Source organism: Pongo abelii, chromosome 11 (assembly GCF_028885655.2).
Source record: "Pongo abelii isolate AG06213 chromosome 11, NHGRI_mPonAbe1-v2.0_pri, whole genome shotgun sequence".
Lineage (NCBI taxonomy): Eukaryota > Metazoa > Chordata > Mammalia > Primates > Hominidae > Pongo > Pongo abelii.
In genome coordinates, this window is record NC_071996.2 from 103,998,376 (window position 1) to 104,014,113 (window position 15,738).

The window sequence follows — 15,738 nt, forward strand, 5'->3', positions numbered from 1 at the left end:
CTTATTGTGACCTACAATATTCCTAACCATTGAACTGACCTCACATGTATTTGAAACAATGAAAAGAAAGCCCTCTCTAAATACTTGAGAAGACTTCAGTTAGTTTGTTCGAGCCTCCAGACCCTGTCTCCTCAACTGTTCACCAACAGAAAGAAGGGGCTGGTTAGAGGCCAGCCTTGATTGGGACCTCCCAAGGAGAGCAGAGAGGAGGAAGTCCTGAGTCTTAGTTTAACAGAGGCCAAGAAACACACAAAATTCAGATTCTTCTACTATTACCTGTTGCAGGAAATGGCAATACTCCTCTATCCATATAGAAACATAAACAAGAAACCCAGGAGCCATCCTGGCATTTCTCTCACTCATACTCAGTAGCTAGTCCTTCACCATGTCCTGTTTGTTTTCACCCCCAACAATTTCTTGACCCAGTCCATTTTCTCCATCCTTAACCACTATGTTATTCATTCATCCCACAAACAGATGTTGAGCATCTAATGTGTGCCAGGCATTGTTCTACAGAACAATTCTGGGGCTACAGTAGTGAATGAAACAGAGACCCCCACCTTGGTGGAGTTTAGTTTCTGGTGACCCTGAAGCTACCTACCATCTCTCCATCCTGGATCAAAGCTGCCTCCTGGCTGATCTCCTTACACCCCCTGCAGCCAGAAGCTTGTGGTGTGGCAAAGCAGACCATGCCACACCAGCACACACATTGGCAAAAAGCTTCCCTTTGCTCATAGGAGACAGAAAACTTCTTAACTTGCCTTCCTGAGCCTACAAACCTTCAGAGTCCAGCGTGGCCAACCCCACCCACCTCTCCAGCCACCCATGACCCCACCCAGCCACATTTGCCTTCTTCTGTCATTGCTCATGTTAAGGACAGAGACGCTCACTCCTGCTTTAGGGCCTCTGCCATGCTCTTCCTTCTCCTTGGAACCATCTTCTTCTGTTCAACTTGTTAACTCCTACTCAGCTTTAATCAAATTCAACAAATTCATTTGACCCCTTCCTTTCTGCATAGTTTGAGGTCCCAGCAATATAAGGTCCCTGCTCTCCAGGCATTTTAGTCTAGGAGGAAAGGAAGACAGTGACTGTGAATTATAAGGGCTTGGCTGACCCTGGGGTATACTACTACATCCCACAGAATAAAACCTTTCTGATTCAGCCTCGCTCTTTTCTTGAAGTCAGAGGGGTCATAGATCACTTTGGTTACTCGTCATGCAATTGTTCATTCATCTAACATATTTATTGATTACCTTCCATGTGCCAGGCACTGCTGGGGAACTAAAAAAATAGTGGTGAGCAAGGCAATCTCTGCCGGCATAGAGCTTATGTTCTGTGGGGGAAGCCAGACAGTAAGCAAGTAAACAAACACACAATATAATTGCAAGCAGTTTTGAATACTGTGAAGGAAAATTGAAGAGAAGGGAGCTAGAATGTGATGGAGAGATTATTTGATTATACTTTCTTGGGGAAGTTCCCTCTGAGAGTGTTCACATTTGAGCCAAAGCCTGAATGAAGCAAGGGACCAAGTATAAAGCTGGCAATGATACAGTCCAGGCCAAGAACAGCTCATGCAAAGGCCCTGTGGCAGCTTCAGAAGCATCAAAGCCACTTGGGACTAAGCAGCCCTCAAAAGTGGCCCTTTTGTGTCTGATTTGCCCCTCTGGTAGAAAAGTGTCTGATTTGCTTCTCTGGTAGAAAAATCTTACAATTGTTGTTCTCCATGGCTGAGGGATAAAATAGAATTTGTGGCCACACCATTTATTTTCACATCAGCGAGTGAAACCTGGATAGTCCTTCTTCCAGTCAGCAACTTTCCTAGTCTTTATCATACACTTTGTCACACTTGAGATCTACTTCTTTAGATCTTTAGTGACTATAATTCATTCATCCCTTTAGGAGCCACAGCAGGCCTCCTGAAGTTCTTATAGCCTGGCTGCTCACACAGACCAATTTCTAAAGCATCTTGGAACAAGTCTGACCCCATATCAGAATTTACTCTTTTTTTTTTGAGACAGAGTCTCTCTCTGTTGCCCAGGCTGGAGTGCAGTGGTGCAATCTCGGCTCACTGTAACCTCCGCCTCCAGGATTCAAGCGATTCTCCTGCGTCAGCCTCCTGAGTAGCTGGGATTACAGGTGCACGCCACCACGCCCGGCTAATCTTTGTATTTTTAGTAGAGACAGGGTTTCACCATGTTGGTCATGTCTCAAACTCTTGACTTCGTGATCCACCTGCCTCGGCTTCCCAAAGTGCTAAGATTACAGGCATGAACCACCGTGCCAGCCAGAATTTACATTTTTAATACATTTGATCAAATTACAACATGTTTTTTAATTGAAATATATAATGATTCACACTGGTACACACACAGTGCTGTACTATGCAAATGTATATATAGAAAGAGAGGAAGAATAAGAAACATAGATATTAACAGTCTTTGTATTGGGCCTTTGAATGCCCTTGTCAAAACACAATTTGTTCTAATAAATAAGAAGTTTGGGGAGTCAGAATGTCTGTATACTAGAGCATGAGTATTGAAAAGTTCAGGACCTCCTCTTTTAATAACCTCCTTATAGCCATAAGGTAAATAACAGCCTGACTAGATCTATTTCTTAAACAGAAATGACAGTAAAACACTCAGTACCTTTCCCTCAGAATTAAATAAAATAATGCATGTAAAAATACTGTGTAAATATGAGTCACTCTGTAAATATTAGTGTTAACGTCGTCACCAAAAACCCATAAACTGTTAATGACCTTCTTCAAAATATGCCTCTCCCAAAAGGCTTGAAAAGTGTTTCCACATTAAATCAAGTTGACCTGCTGAGGCCAGAATAAACAACAACTCTTCTAACTAGCAGCCTCATTTTCATGGGTAAATTAGCTTCAAAAAAGGCAGGCATTGGTAAGAAGCCTAAGGCATGTTTGTTACCAAAAAAATAATACTGTATGAATGAGCATTTACTATGTCAAAAGGTTTTTTTTTTTAACATGTTTGGGTTTGTTTAACCTTAATCACAGCCTAACGCAGGCTGCCATTTTTGCATGGCTCTTTCTCAGGTGTTTAATTTCTGGTGAGGACAGTGTTGCTGGTGATGGTTTCTACTCTGAGCCCAGCAGGGCAGTCCGGCTCAACTAGGTGTGGCCAGAAACATCATCTCTATGTAATTTCCTTTTCGGTGATGGGAGAAAGAAAAATATGTATTTCCTGGAAAATGTGTTTTGTACAGTCATCTTAAATTCCGCAAGGGGAAAAAAGTAAACTTCCTTTAAAGATATACATATTTAACACTTTCAAATGAGGACTTCTCCTTAGAAACAGTGATTTCATTTAAAAAAAAAAAAAAACTGTAGGATTCAGAGACATGAAGTTTCCATACCCTCAAAAATTAAAAAAATACTGCCTTGGAGAATGTGGAATAGGCAGACTTTTTTTAAAAATCATGTTATCTTAATATCACCAGCAGCAAAACGTATTTATTGAGTAATCACCAAATGTGGTCTATGTGGGCTGCCATAGTGGGAGGCCATGTAGAGCCAATTAACAGCTTCAGTTTCCATCTCCTGGAAGTTAAAATCAGACACCTCAGCTTGGAAACAGGTTTATAAGCAGGTTTCAGCTTACCCTACTTCTGAAGGGGCAGCCTGGAACACACTGACTCATAAGAAATCCTTGCAATCATAACAAATGGCTCATGTCCTGCGTTAGGATGACGCATGATCTTATCATACTCTAGTAGGGAAAAGTCCTTCGTTCTTAGATCAGTCCTCAATTCTAAATGGCCATGCCTGTCCTTCATAGAATCTGCTATTCTATGAGATTGACCAATGGCTAGTTTCTAACGGCCTTCACCTTCTTCCTACGCCGCAAACCCTAATACAGTCTCCATCCACGGACTCCCCTCCCTTTACAGCACTGCGTCTCTCACATCCCCACGTCTCATTTTCCCTCCCTGCTTCTTTTGCATTTCTAGATGCCCAGACTCAGTGAGAACTGGCAGCATTAAAAGCGCCACCTGTTTAGTTCAGTATCTGGAGCCCTTCCTCCCTGCTGAAGGAGGAGAGGCACGTGAACATTTTGCATGCTGCCAGCAGCCTGGTTTACCGACTGCTCTCAGGCAGTTCACTCCCAGACACTAGCCGTTCAAGATGAAGTCTGCTCAACCCCATACTCTTTACACAGCCCTGGATTTCTCTGAGCTGGGGGAGACATCTACCAGCCCTACAAGACTGTATTCTATTTCTTGGGGGCTCATATACCACAACATGTGAAAACATGAAATCTCCAGCCTGTTCAGCTATAATCTCAGCTACAGATAATTGGCAGGGCCTTAGACCAGCACAGACATGCTTCGGTCACCTGGATTCCTTGAGATGGAACACAGAGCAGGCTGCATGGCTCAGGACAGACTGAGAGTAGAGTCTCCCATGGTGTCTTCCTCAGAATGCTCAACCTATTGACCTATTCCCATGAGACACACACGCATACATGCATGCATGTACGCACACAGACACACACGCACGCACACATTCAGACAGGCATGTACTCATTCTTAACCACATTCTTCTAGCCTCTCATGCTGTCTTGGAAGAGGTTTTATTGGCTGTGAAACTGGTTCCACATTGAATACGTTTGTCCCAGGATGCAGGAACTGAATCATTTCCCTGCAATGCTTGATGACATTTCACAGAGTAGCCATTCTTACTCCTGAAGGGAGAGTCTCTGATACTGTTATTGAATGTATATTTGTGTCTCTACCAAAACCGAAAAAAATTAGCCAGGCATAGTAGCGCATGCCTATAGTCCCAGCTACTCAGGAGGCTAAGGTTGGAGGATCGCCTGAGCCCAGGAGTTTGAGGCTGCAGTGAGCTTGATTGTGCCACTGCACTCCAGCCTGGGTGATAGAGCAGGACCCTGTCTTTGAAAAAAAAAAAAGAGAGAGAGAGAGAGACTAAAAATTCCATAACTTTAGCAGAAGAGTAGACCCAAATCTGCCACAGCTGAACTCAGGAATTTTGCCCTGTGTCCAGCCCAGACCTTGCAGAACAGGCTCATTCTAAAGAAGAGAGCCAAGCAGCTCCTACAGGAACAGCTAAGAAGAGAATAGGGAAGGCCCTTTGGGAAGGCAAACCCTTCGTTTACATTTCAATACAGAGGGCAAAAAGTAAGAATAGAATTTAGGAAAATGTCCTGAATGGTAGAAGATGGGTGAATTATTTGGCTTCTTTTTGTATTTTTGTGAAATAAGTACATATTAGGAGGGGGGAGAAAGCTTTTTGGAACCTTCATAGCTTTCCATCATCAGGGAAAAGCTTGCTTTGCTTTTTAACACATTTGTAACTAAAAGCCAACCCTTCAAACAAAAACATAACAGGGGAGAGGAGAAATGTGTGTTCTGCTTTGGGCTTGAACCTAAGGGGAAGAATTCCCCAAAGAGGAGACAGGCATTGAGGACCACAAGAAAGGATGAATAATTCTCGGAGCCTGTAGCCCAAGAGAGTGAAAAGAGGCTTGAGTTTGACCAGCAAGAACACAATATCACACAAACCATTTGACTAAAGGTGCACACAGGGCTGTTATCTATCGCTGTAAAGCAGTCCAGGTGTGTGGGCTCCAGTGTACACACCTCCCAGCCTAGCCACATCCCTACTCCCAAATGAATTCATGGGATGTGTAATTCTCTTTGGGATTCATATCTGGGAAGCAAAGAAGATAGGTAACTCACCGAAGTGCCCTCTTACTAAGCCAGGCGCAGTGGCTCACGCCTGTAATCCCAGCACTTTGGGAGGCCAAGGCAGGTGGACCACTTGAGGCCAGGATTTCCAGACCAACCTGGCCAACATGGTGAAACCCTGTATCTACTAAATACAAAAATGAGCCAGGTGTGGAGGCACACACCTGTAATCCCAGCTACTCAAGAGACTGAGGCACGAGAATCACTTGAACCTGGGAAGAGGAGGTTGCAGTGAGCTGAGATCTCACCACTGCGCTCCAGCCTGGGTGACAAAGCAAGACTCCATCTCCAAAAAAAAAAAATCTGAAGTGCCCTCTTATTTAGCAACATTAGGTATAACAGAGAGGACAACACAAACCCACCTTCTTTTCACAGTTGTCAATTGAAGGGAATGACACAGTCCCATGCCCCAGGAGCTAGGAACATCCAGCCTCCTCTCATCCAAAAATTTTTTTAAACCCAAAGACTTGATGTAATGCTCCTGTTGAAATAAATAGTGTTATGGTATATTAAGTGTTTAATTTGCTTTCTTTCTTAGATCCCAAGAGATGACCCTGAGACATTTAAACCTTGGTCTATCCCTATAGCATAACACTGCTATCATTCCCTAAAAGGTAAGATCAATAAGCTAAAAGATAATTATTCAAAGTGGGGAAAAAAATCAGCCAATCCAGGCTTTCAAACTTTGTTCTATAGAAATCAAGAATTGCACAAGTGCTAAGTCATGTTTCATTTTAAAGTCAATATATCTTATCCAATATTTAAGTCCTTTAACACTAAATATGCATGGTTCTGGGAACTGACAAAGGAAGGCCAGTGTGTTTTAACCAACATGGTAGTTTTTTTAATTTTAAAATAAAATATGAAAATACACTGGATTAAAATATTTAAAAAGCCTACGCCCTGATTCTTTAAGAATCACAACTGGAATGCAAAAAAACAAATTGAAATCCACTGATTACTCCATTTATAATTAACTAGCACTATTTGGAAGAGTTATCTCTTTGTATTCATTGAGTTCAACTGCTACAATTTTGTGCTGCTGCTTAACACTACACACAGAGCACTGAAGGCTTTGGAGAGTGGCCACAGAAACTCCTTGGGAAATATATGCTGATAAGAAGAAACATGGTTTTTTTGTTACAAAATTAAACTTCTACTTTCTGCACACTTACTGGGCAGTAACTGAAAACATTGGGGAAGAGAGAGAACTATGGCATAAACTCAGATAAAAATAAAATAAAATTTTTTCATTAAAATCTAATTTTCCAATGTAATTGTCTAAAAACACCCACAAGTATTAACACATATAATATACATTTAATTCCATTGTGCTTTGTGATATGAGAACAACTTGTATTGATGTTTTTACTAAATCAGATTAAATAACCGATGAGAATTTGCTTCTCCTTTACAACACAAATCAAAATAAGCAACACTTAAAATTACATCTTACATTATTGTAAGATAGTCATTTTAAAACATACACCAACAAGCCAGGCATGATGGCTCATGCCTGTAATCCCAGAACTTTGGGAGGCCAAGGCAGGTGGATGGCTTGAGTTCAAGAGTTCAAGAGTTCAAGACCAGCCTGGGCAACACGGTGAAACCCTGTCTGTACACCACCTGGCATGGTGGCACATGCCTGTAGTCCCAGCTACTTGGAGGCTGAGGTAGGAGGATTGCTTGAGTCCAGGAGATGGAGGTTGCAGTGAGCCAAAATTGTGCCACTGGACTCCAGCCTGGGCAATGGACTGAAACCCTATGGCAGAAACACACACACACAAATGTAGGGCAAAATTATCTAAGCTCTTTAATTATTCTCTCTTTCTATCCTTCTTTCTCTTTCCAAGTATTAAAGTTAAATGTGAGCATGATGGCAAATCCACTCTAATTCTTATGTACAACAAGGCATATAAAGTACGTGGCATCGTGCCTGACACATAGTACTCAATATAGCTACACACAAAGACACACACACATTCAGATAAAATGCCCGATTTTAACTAACTAGACACCATGAATGAATGAGGTTGCAAGTTTTTGTACAGACTTTATTTTTTGGGTTGGGGGGAGGGACATGGTCTCGCTCTGTCACCCAGGCTAGAGTGAAGTGGTCCAATCTCCGCTCACTGCAACCTCTGCCTCCCAGGTTCAAGCGATTCTCGTGTCTCAGCCTCCCAAGTAGCTGGGACTACAGGCACGCACCACCACACCCGGCTTATTTTTTTGTAGAAACAGAGTTTTGCCATGTTGGCCAGCCTGGTCTCAAACTCCTGACCTCAAGTAATTGGACCGCCTCAGCGTCCCAAAGTGCTGGGATTACAGGTGTGAGTCACTGTGCCCAGTCTGTACAGACGTTAAAATAAAGACCATCCTCTGCTATGCATGGTGGCTCATGCCTGTAATCCCAGCATTTCAGGAGGCCAGAATGGGAGGATCACTTGAGCCCAGGAGTTCAAGACCAGCCTGGGCAACATAGCAAGACCCTGTCTCTATTTTTATAAAAATTAAAATTAAAAATTAAGGAATTTTTTAAAAGACCATCCTCAAATTGCAACACAAATTTAAAAAACAAAAAAAACCTCTTGTCACTTTACCACTTATAATTACTTCTGTGTGTCAGAATGTTATCCATGCCATACAATCAACACAAGACGCAGATATAAATTGCATTCTGAGTCTGTAACTGTCATCCTTTACCTGCAATTTCAAATTTTTACATTCTTCAAAGTAACATAATTGGTTCTTATATATTTGCTTTATAAGGAAGTGTTCAACATTGATCTTATAAATCAAATTTTTACCACACTAAAAACATATACATGTGAGTATGTTCCCCATAACATTTTAAACCTCTGCTAAAAATATTCAAAAACTTCTGATGCCATCCAGCTTCTTATTTTATAAATGAAGACACGGAGGCCAGAGGAGAATAGTAACTACCCAAACGTACTTATTCATAGATGTAAATCTTATCAACCCAGTTGTCAATCATTTATTGTTCTTCTCCCTGTATATAAAGCTGAGAGATTTGCACACTTTGTTTCATAATTATTGTCTTGTCTTTTTTTTTTCCAGGTGTTTCAGTTTTTCACAAGTAAAAAGATGGTTTGTTAATCCTAACTGGGTTCCAAACTGATATTCTTATACTGTTGTAGAAAAAAATAGACACAAAATTTAGAAACGTTATCCAACTTTGATTATGTTAACCCAATGAATCATTATTTGCAAAGCATTTCACTTAGACTTTCCAGCCTAGAGGCCACCAGAAAAGCACTGCTGTATCCACAGTAAGCAAGTTTAGTGCTGATTTGTTTCTGAAAAGATCACGTAAATGTTGCTGTAAAAGCAAACTTTTCCTTTCTGTGTCCATCCAATCTAAATGGACTGGTAATGCAGGTTATGATTATAGAATGAAAGACACTTCTTGGTAGATAAATATATGATGACTTTTCCCAGGGGTGTATTTGATTCAGTAGCCACAAGAGAGTTCTGCAAGTTTTGTTTTGCCATGGATTGACCATAGGTCTATGTACGTGCATTTGACAGCAAAGGAGTGGTATTTCCCTCATGCACATCTACTATTCAACTGATTACCATTCTTTTGGATTTGGAGGAGGGGAGAAAGCAATATAAAAACATTTTCAATATCTTGCCCCCAACCCCTGTGTGTTATTGTTGTTGTTGTTGAAAAACATCCAATCTGGTATCAGAGTTTAAGAAATATTGCATATTTCAGTTTCCCATAGATTGAAGTGAGAACATAAAGCAAAAGAATTATAAATTGTAATTACCCCCTACATTGTGGTTTAAAATATGCAAGATCCTCTCTACCAATAACTTTGAGAATGAAAAACAAAAGAAAAAAAGAAAGAAGGTATATGGGATCCACCAAATTACATTCATCTGAGTTTAGAGGCCTTCAGAGAGAGGAACCAGCATATAAATTAGGCCCTATTTGACCAGAAAGTCAGGGGCAAGCTGAATTTCTACTAGCCAGATTTCACACAATCAGGCTCCCCAAGGCATGGTCTGCAGTGATCCCTGCAGTGGCTGAAGGAGGGGAGGCAGAGCTGAGAACACTGGGTGATGGGTGAGAGAAGGTAGGCAATAAGGCATACAATACAGCCCAGAGGAGGCTGAAGGTCCTTAAAGCCATGGGCACGTTGTCATGAGAGGCTGGGGCATAGCTGTCCACAGGCCTATCTGCGGACATTGGAGGCTTCCCTACACCACAGGAGCCCAAGGGATAAAGCAGGACAGGAGCACAAAGAGGAAGGAGGCAGGAGCAGAAGGGTCATGGGCAGGACAAAAATTACACAAGACACAGGAACATTAAGAGCTGAGAACCTTAGTGGGAGTGGCTGGGGTGAAATAAGTTGAAAGTATTTTTTTTTTTTTTTTAGCTCTTTTGAAAATAAAATCCTTAATCTAATAAGAATGTGGGAAGTTTGTCTTATCATGTGTATCATTTTAAATGATGGTAAATTGTATTTTTTTTTTTTTTTTAGAATCTTGTCAGTTAGAGCTAAGGATGGTTACTGGGCATTTATTTTCCATTTGTCATGGTTCAAAACTACAAAGCACTAAAAATAGAGGGGCTTGAATAAAAATTATTTCTGTGAGTTGATGCACTAAAATCTGGATGGCATGGATGTTAATAAAATACTTTTTTAAAAAGATACAGTTGAAGCCATATATTTGAAACCAGTTCTTTGGGCTCAATAAACATCATTAAAATATGAAACAGACTAAAATGTTTAAATAAGTAATACATTAACATGGCTCGAATGTTTTAAAAAAAGGTAAAGCAAAGACTTACTCTCATACTGCTATGGCCTGAATGTTTATGTCACCCCAGAATTCATACATTCAAACCTAAACCTAAAACGTGGTGGTATTAAGAGGTGGGGCCATTGGGAAGTGATTAGGTCATGAGGACTCCACCTTCATGAATGGGATTAGTGCCCTTATAAAAAAAAAAGACCCCCTAGAGCGAGTTAACCTCCTCCACTACATGAGAACACTGCAAGAAGACACCATCTATGAACCAGAGAAGGGGCCCTTATCAAATACTGAATCTGCTAGCAGCTGGATCTTGGACTTCTCAGCCTCCAGAACTGGGTTCTGAGCAAAACATTTCTGTCTATGAGCAAAACATTTCTGTTTATAAGCCACCCAGTTTATGGTATTTGTGTTATAGCAGCCCAAACCAACTAAGACACATACCACCCCCATCCATCCAATTCTCACACATGCACAGAGTATAACTTCTGCTTTCCCAGAAAGCCCAGCATGTAACCTGTCCCAGAATGCCCAGCCACTCTTGGCAAAATCAGAGCTACTCAGCTGGCCCTACAAATGGACAGGACACAACGGCCAAATGTCAGAATGTTTGAGGAAGTCTAGGGCAACAGGACAAGCACCTGGTTCCCGCCCTTATTTTCACACCTGCTGTGCCTCTTCTCTCTGTCTAAACAATTCCATTCTACCAGCTTTCCAACATCAGCAGCAGCCTGATGCCTGTAAGGGTGAGGAAGCCTAACCCTTAATGCTCATCATGGGCTTCATGGAACCTCCTATTTCTTACTCCCTGGGCCTTGGAGCACAGGAGACATTTGTACTCTTGCCTTCTGAGCCTGAGTTCTCTGAGTAGGTTTTCTCTTTTGTAAAGAAAAACAGACTGCTCCCGGTTCCATCCCAGAACAGTGAAAATTAACACTATCTGTCTCATAGATTTGAGTAGGCAAATAGCAAAAAGATAAGCTTTCTAATTTGTAAGATGTCAAAAGGAAGTCAAAAAATTAGGCAGAAATAGTTGGAGACAGAAAATAATGGAATTTTCTCAGTCCCGCCACACAATCCTGAAAGTCAGTGTTAAGATGCCACCGAGTATGAAGCAATAGTGTTCCTTCCTTTGCCGAGCCACAGCAGGACAGGCTCCCCTGTGCTCCTGTAACTTCACATTTAGATGATTTTACTGGCTCGCTATTGGTCTTGTTCCAAACCATTCTGCCAAGATAATCTTTCTCAACATCTGTAACCACCCACTGTCACTGTGTAAAAGAGTTGCATTCAACAGGACAGTTTCTTCTTCCAAAAGGGACTTTACTGCCATCTGTGAAGTGGTCACCTGTTGTTTTTATCTGACTGCTGTGTCTTCCTTTGGGAAATTATCCATCCTCCACTCCATGTGTTCCAAACAAGCTGCTGGGAAAGGAATGAGATAAGCTGGGTTAGAGTCTCTCCTGAGAGATAGGCTCTTGCGCAAGCTACACAAGCTAAAGGGCCACTGTAGCAGGTCGCCTGGATGGCCGCGTTGAGTCCACAAGCTTCTGCTGCTGAGCTCCTCAGAAGTGTCCTCGTTCCTGCGCCCCATTCTTCAGCTCTGCCCTCAATTCTGTGACTACCCAGCACCTTTCCAGTGGTCAGTTTCCTAGGGTTGCTGCAACAATTTATCACAAGTTGGGTGGCTTCAGTATGTATTCTCTCACAGTTCTGGAGGCTAGAAGTCCAAAGTCAAGGTGCTGGCAGGGCCATGGGTTCTCAGGAAGAATCTTTTCTCGCCTCTTCGGGCAGCTCCTGCTGTTCCTTATGACTGCATCACCCCAACCTCTGCCTCCATCATCTCATTGCCTTCTTCCCAGTGTGTCTGTATCCAAATCCTCTCTTTTCTCATAAAAACACCAGTCATTGGGCCAGACGTGGTGGCTCACGCCTGTAATCCCAGCACTTTGGGAGGCCGAGGTGGGCAGATCACGAGGCCAGAAGTTTGAGACCAGCCTAGCCAACATGGTGAAACCCTGTCTCTACTAAAAATACAAAAATTAGCCAGGCGTGGTGGCGGGCACCTGTAGTCCGAGGTACTCAGGAGGCTGAGGCAGGAGAATTGCTTGAACCTGGGAGACAGAGGTTGCAGTGAGCCGAGATCGTGCCATTGCACTCCAGCCTGGGCAACAAGAGCAAGGCCTGTCTCAAAAAAAAAAAAACAAAAAAACACCAGTCATTGGATTTAGGGCCCACCTTAATCCAGTAAGACCTCATCTTAGCTTAATTAATTATACTTGCAAAGACTTTATTTCCAAATAAGGCCACTTCTGAGGCTCCAGGTAGACATGAATTTGGGGGGAAGCTATTCAACCCACTCTACCAATAAACCTTGCTGAGGCTAATGGATAGTTTTGGGGTAGAAGTGACCCTCTCTCCTTTATGCCCCTATTGTGTCTGGTTCTTACATAACACACAATCAATTTGTCTGCATGTGCATCCTTTCTTTCTAGGTGAGCCACTGACTGATGACAGGGATTGTGTTTTACTCATCTGTTACCACAGGGTCTATCTCAAACTGATACTTGCATACGTTTGATTAAGAAAGAGCCAAGGAATGTGCTCTATGACAACAAAAGTACAGATGAAACCTACACTGTGTAACTCAGATACCCATGAGCCAGGAGACCTAAGGAAGGTAAAAAGAAAGAACCTACGGTTATTTGACAAAGAAACCAGGCTTCACTTGTTTTTGGATATAAATCTGCTGGAGCCACTATTTGTTTTACTTACATGTATTAAGCAAAATTTTCCAAAACTTGGAAACAATGCAAAAAGAAACAAAAATACTGTGAGACGTTTCTTTTCTTTTAGAAACTGGGTCTCACTCTGTCATCCAGGCTGGAGTGCCCTAGTACAATCATGGCTCACTGCAGCCTCAAACTTCTGGGCTCAAGCAGTCCTCCCATCTTGGCCTCCAGAGTAGCTAGGACTACAGGAGTGTGCCACCAGGCCTGGCTAATTTTTTAATGTTTTGTAGAGACAGGATCTCCCAATATTGCCCAGGCTGGTTTCAAAGTCCTGGCCTCAAGCGAACCTCCCCACTCAGATAACCTGTCAATGTTATCCTCCAGCACTGTCTAATAAACCCATTACAGAGTAATCTGATACTCTAGGGCTGCCCTGTCTATATGGTAGCCACCAGCCACATGTGGCTATGTACATTTAATTTTTAATAATTTAAATAAAAAATTCAGTTCCCTAGTTTCCTTAGCTACATTTCAAGTACTGTATTCAGTAACCACACACAGCTACTGGGTACCCTATTAAACAGCACAGAAAAGACCAGTATCCATCACTCCAGAAAGTTATATAGATGGGTTTGCTCTAGGGAAATGTAACTTTATATATCTGCCATTTATTAGGGCCCAGACCACATTAGATCATGTGGTATGTAGAATGACAGCACGCCAAAGACATCCATGTCCTAATCCCTAGAACCTGTGATTATGTTAGGTTACATGGCAAAGGGAAATGAATGTTGCAGATGGAATTAGGTTTGCTAATCAGGTATCCTTAGAATAAAGAGATTATTTTGGCTTATTTCAGTAGGCCCTATGTAATCACAAGAATCCTTAAATGTGGCTGGGGGCAGTGGCTTACGCCTGTAATCCCAACACTTTGGGAGGCCGAGGCCGGCGGGTCACGAGATCAGGAGATCAAGACCATCCTGGCTAACATGGTGAAACCCTGTCTCTACTAAAAATACAAAAAATTAGCCAGGCATGGGGGCGGGTGCCTGTAGTCCCAGCTACTTGGGAGGCTGAGGCAAGAGAATGGCGTGAACCCGGGAGGCGGAGTTTGCAGTGAGCTGAGATTGTGCCACTGCATTCCAGCCTGGGCAACAGAGTGAGACTCCATCTCAAATAAAAAAGAATCCTTAAATGTGGAAAAGGGAGGCAGGAGAGTTGGTATTAGAGTAGCTGGCTTTAAAGATGTCAGGGGCCACAAGCCAAAGAATACAGGCAGTCTCTGGAAGCTGGCGAAGGTGATGAAACACATTCTCACCTAGAGTCTCCGAGTAGAATGCAGGCCTGCTGACACCTTGATTTTAGCCCAGTGAGACCCATTTTGGAATTCTGACCTTCAGATCTGTCAGATAATAAATTCATGTTGTTTTACACCACCAGGTTTAGGATAATTCGTTGTAGCTGTAATAGGAAATAATACAGGTGTTAACTTGCAAAACATTGATAAATTACAAAGAATTGCTGTATAGTTGAAAAGAAATCCCCCAAGGTTTCAGTTTTATTGCCCTTAGGACATTAACCAGTTTTGTTTTGTTGTTTATTTGGGTTTTTTTCCCCTAATCTGCAATCTTATTCTGATGTTCTTTCTTCCATATTGGTTTCTCATATCTTCCTTTGAACTTGCTTTATTACACTTGCTCCCTCATTGACTATATCTTTGAAATCTGCTCACTACATATTGTATAGGAGTCACTATATATTGTACAGCTTTAAGGTCACAAGTGGTTTTTGGTTCCATGAATGAATCATATAGTGATGAAGTCTGGGACTTTAGTGTACCCATCACCCAAACAGTGTACATTGTACCTAATAGGTAGTTTTTCATCCCTCACCCCTCTCCCACCCTCCCTCCTTGGTTTATATGCTTAAAGTTAGATGCTGACACGCAGCCAACAAAGGAAAAACAAACAAACACAGGACTCTAAGGTTCTTCCGTATGTAAGAAGAGCCTACATAATTTATACAGCGATTAACCTGATGAACATAGTTTATTTACAATTTAAATGAATAAATTTCATATTCTACAACACATATAATCTATTGACTAAATGTAACTAATGATGAACCTCCATACAAACAACCCCACTAAAAAGTAGGCAAAGGACATAAACAGACACTTTTCAAAAGACATACAAGTGGCCAAAAAGCATATGAAAAACAGCTCAATATCACTGATTAGAGAAATGCAAATTGAAGCCACAATGAGATACCATCTCAAACCAGTCAGAATAGCTATTATTAAAAACTCAAAAAATAACAGATGCTGGCAAGGTTGCAGAAAAAAGGGAATGCTTACACACTCTTGGTGAGAGTGTAAATTAGTTCAGCCATTGTGGAAAGTAGTGTGGCGATTCTTCAAAGAGCTAAAAACAGAACTACCATTTGACCCAGCAATCCCATTACATTCCCAAAGGAATATAAA

General features: G+C 41.8%; 1 protein-coding gene and 1 long non-coding RNA gene across 6 annotated transcripts in view; one reads left to right on the forward strand and one right to left on the reverse strand.

Moving 5' to 3' along the window:
* Nucleotides 1–6,350, forward strand: part of LOC129058096 (aldehyde oxidase 2-like) — a 78,159-nt gene extending 71,809 nt beyond the window's left edge. Inside the window, 1 exon segment of the mRNA XM_054549639.1 lies at nt 6,275–6,350. Within this exon segment, the coding sequence (XP_054405614.1) occupies nt 6,275–6,328 (54 nt within the window). The 3' untranslated portion in view covers nt 6,329–6,350.
* The window catches only part of LOC129058097 (uncharacterized), a 30,024-nt gene that overhangs the window by 3,448 nt on the left and 10,838 nt on the right, over nt 1–15,738 (reverse strand). The window contains exons 2-6 of one of the 5 annotated variants that reach the window (XR_010136076.1): nt 14,575–14,717; nt 12,591–12,708; nt 11,873–11,946; nt 8,693–8,888; nt 6,099–6,217 (exon numbers count right to left, since the gene is read on the reverse strand). This is a non-coding gene — a long non-coding RNA (uncharacterized LOC129058097). Of the gene's footprint in view, nt 1–6,098; nt 6,218–8,692; nt 8,889–11,872; nt 11,950–12,590; nt 12,709–14,574; nt 14,718–15,738 lie in introns of all 5 variants that reach the window. The other 4 variants (XR_010136074.1, XR_010136077.1, XR_010136073.1 and 1 more) reach the window with 4 other exon arrangements.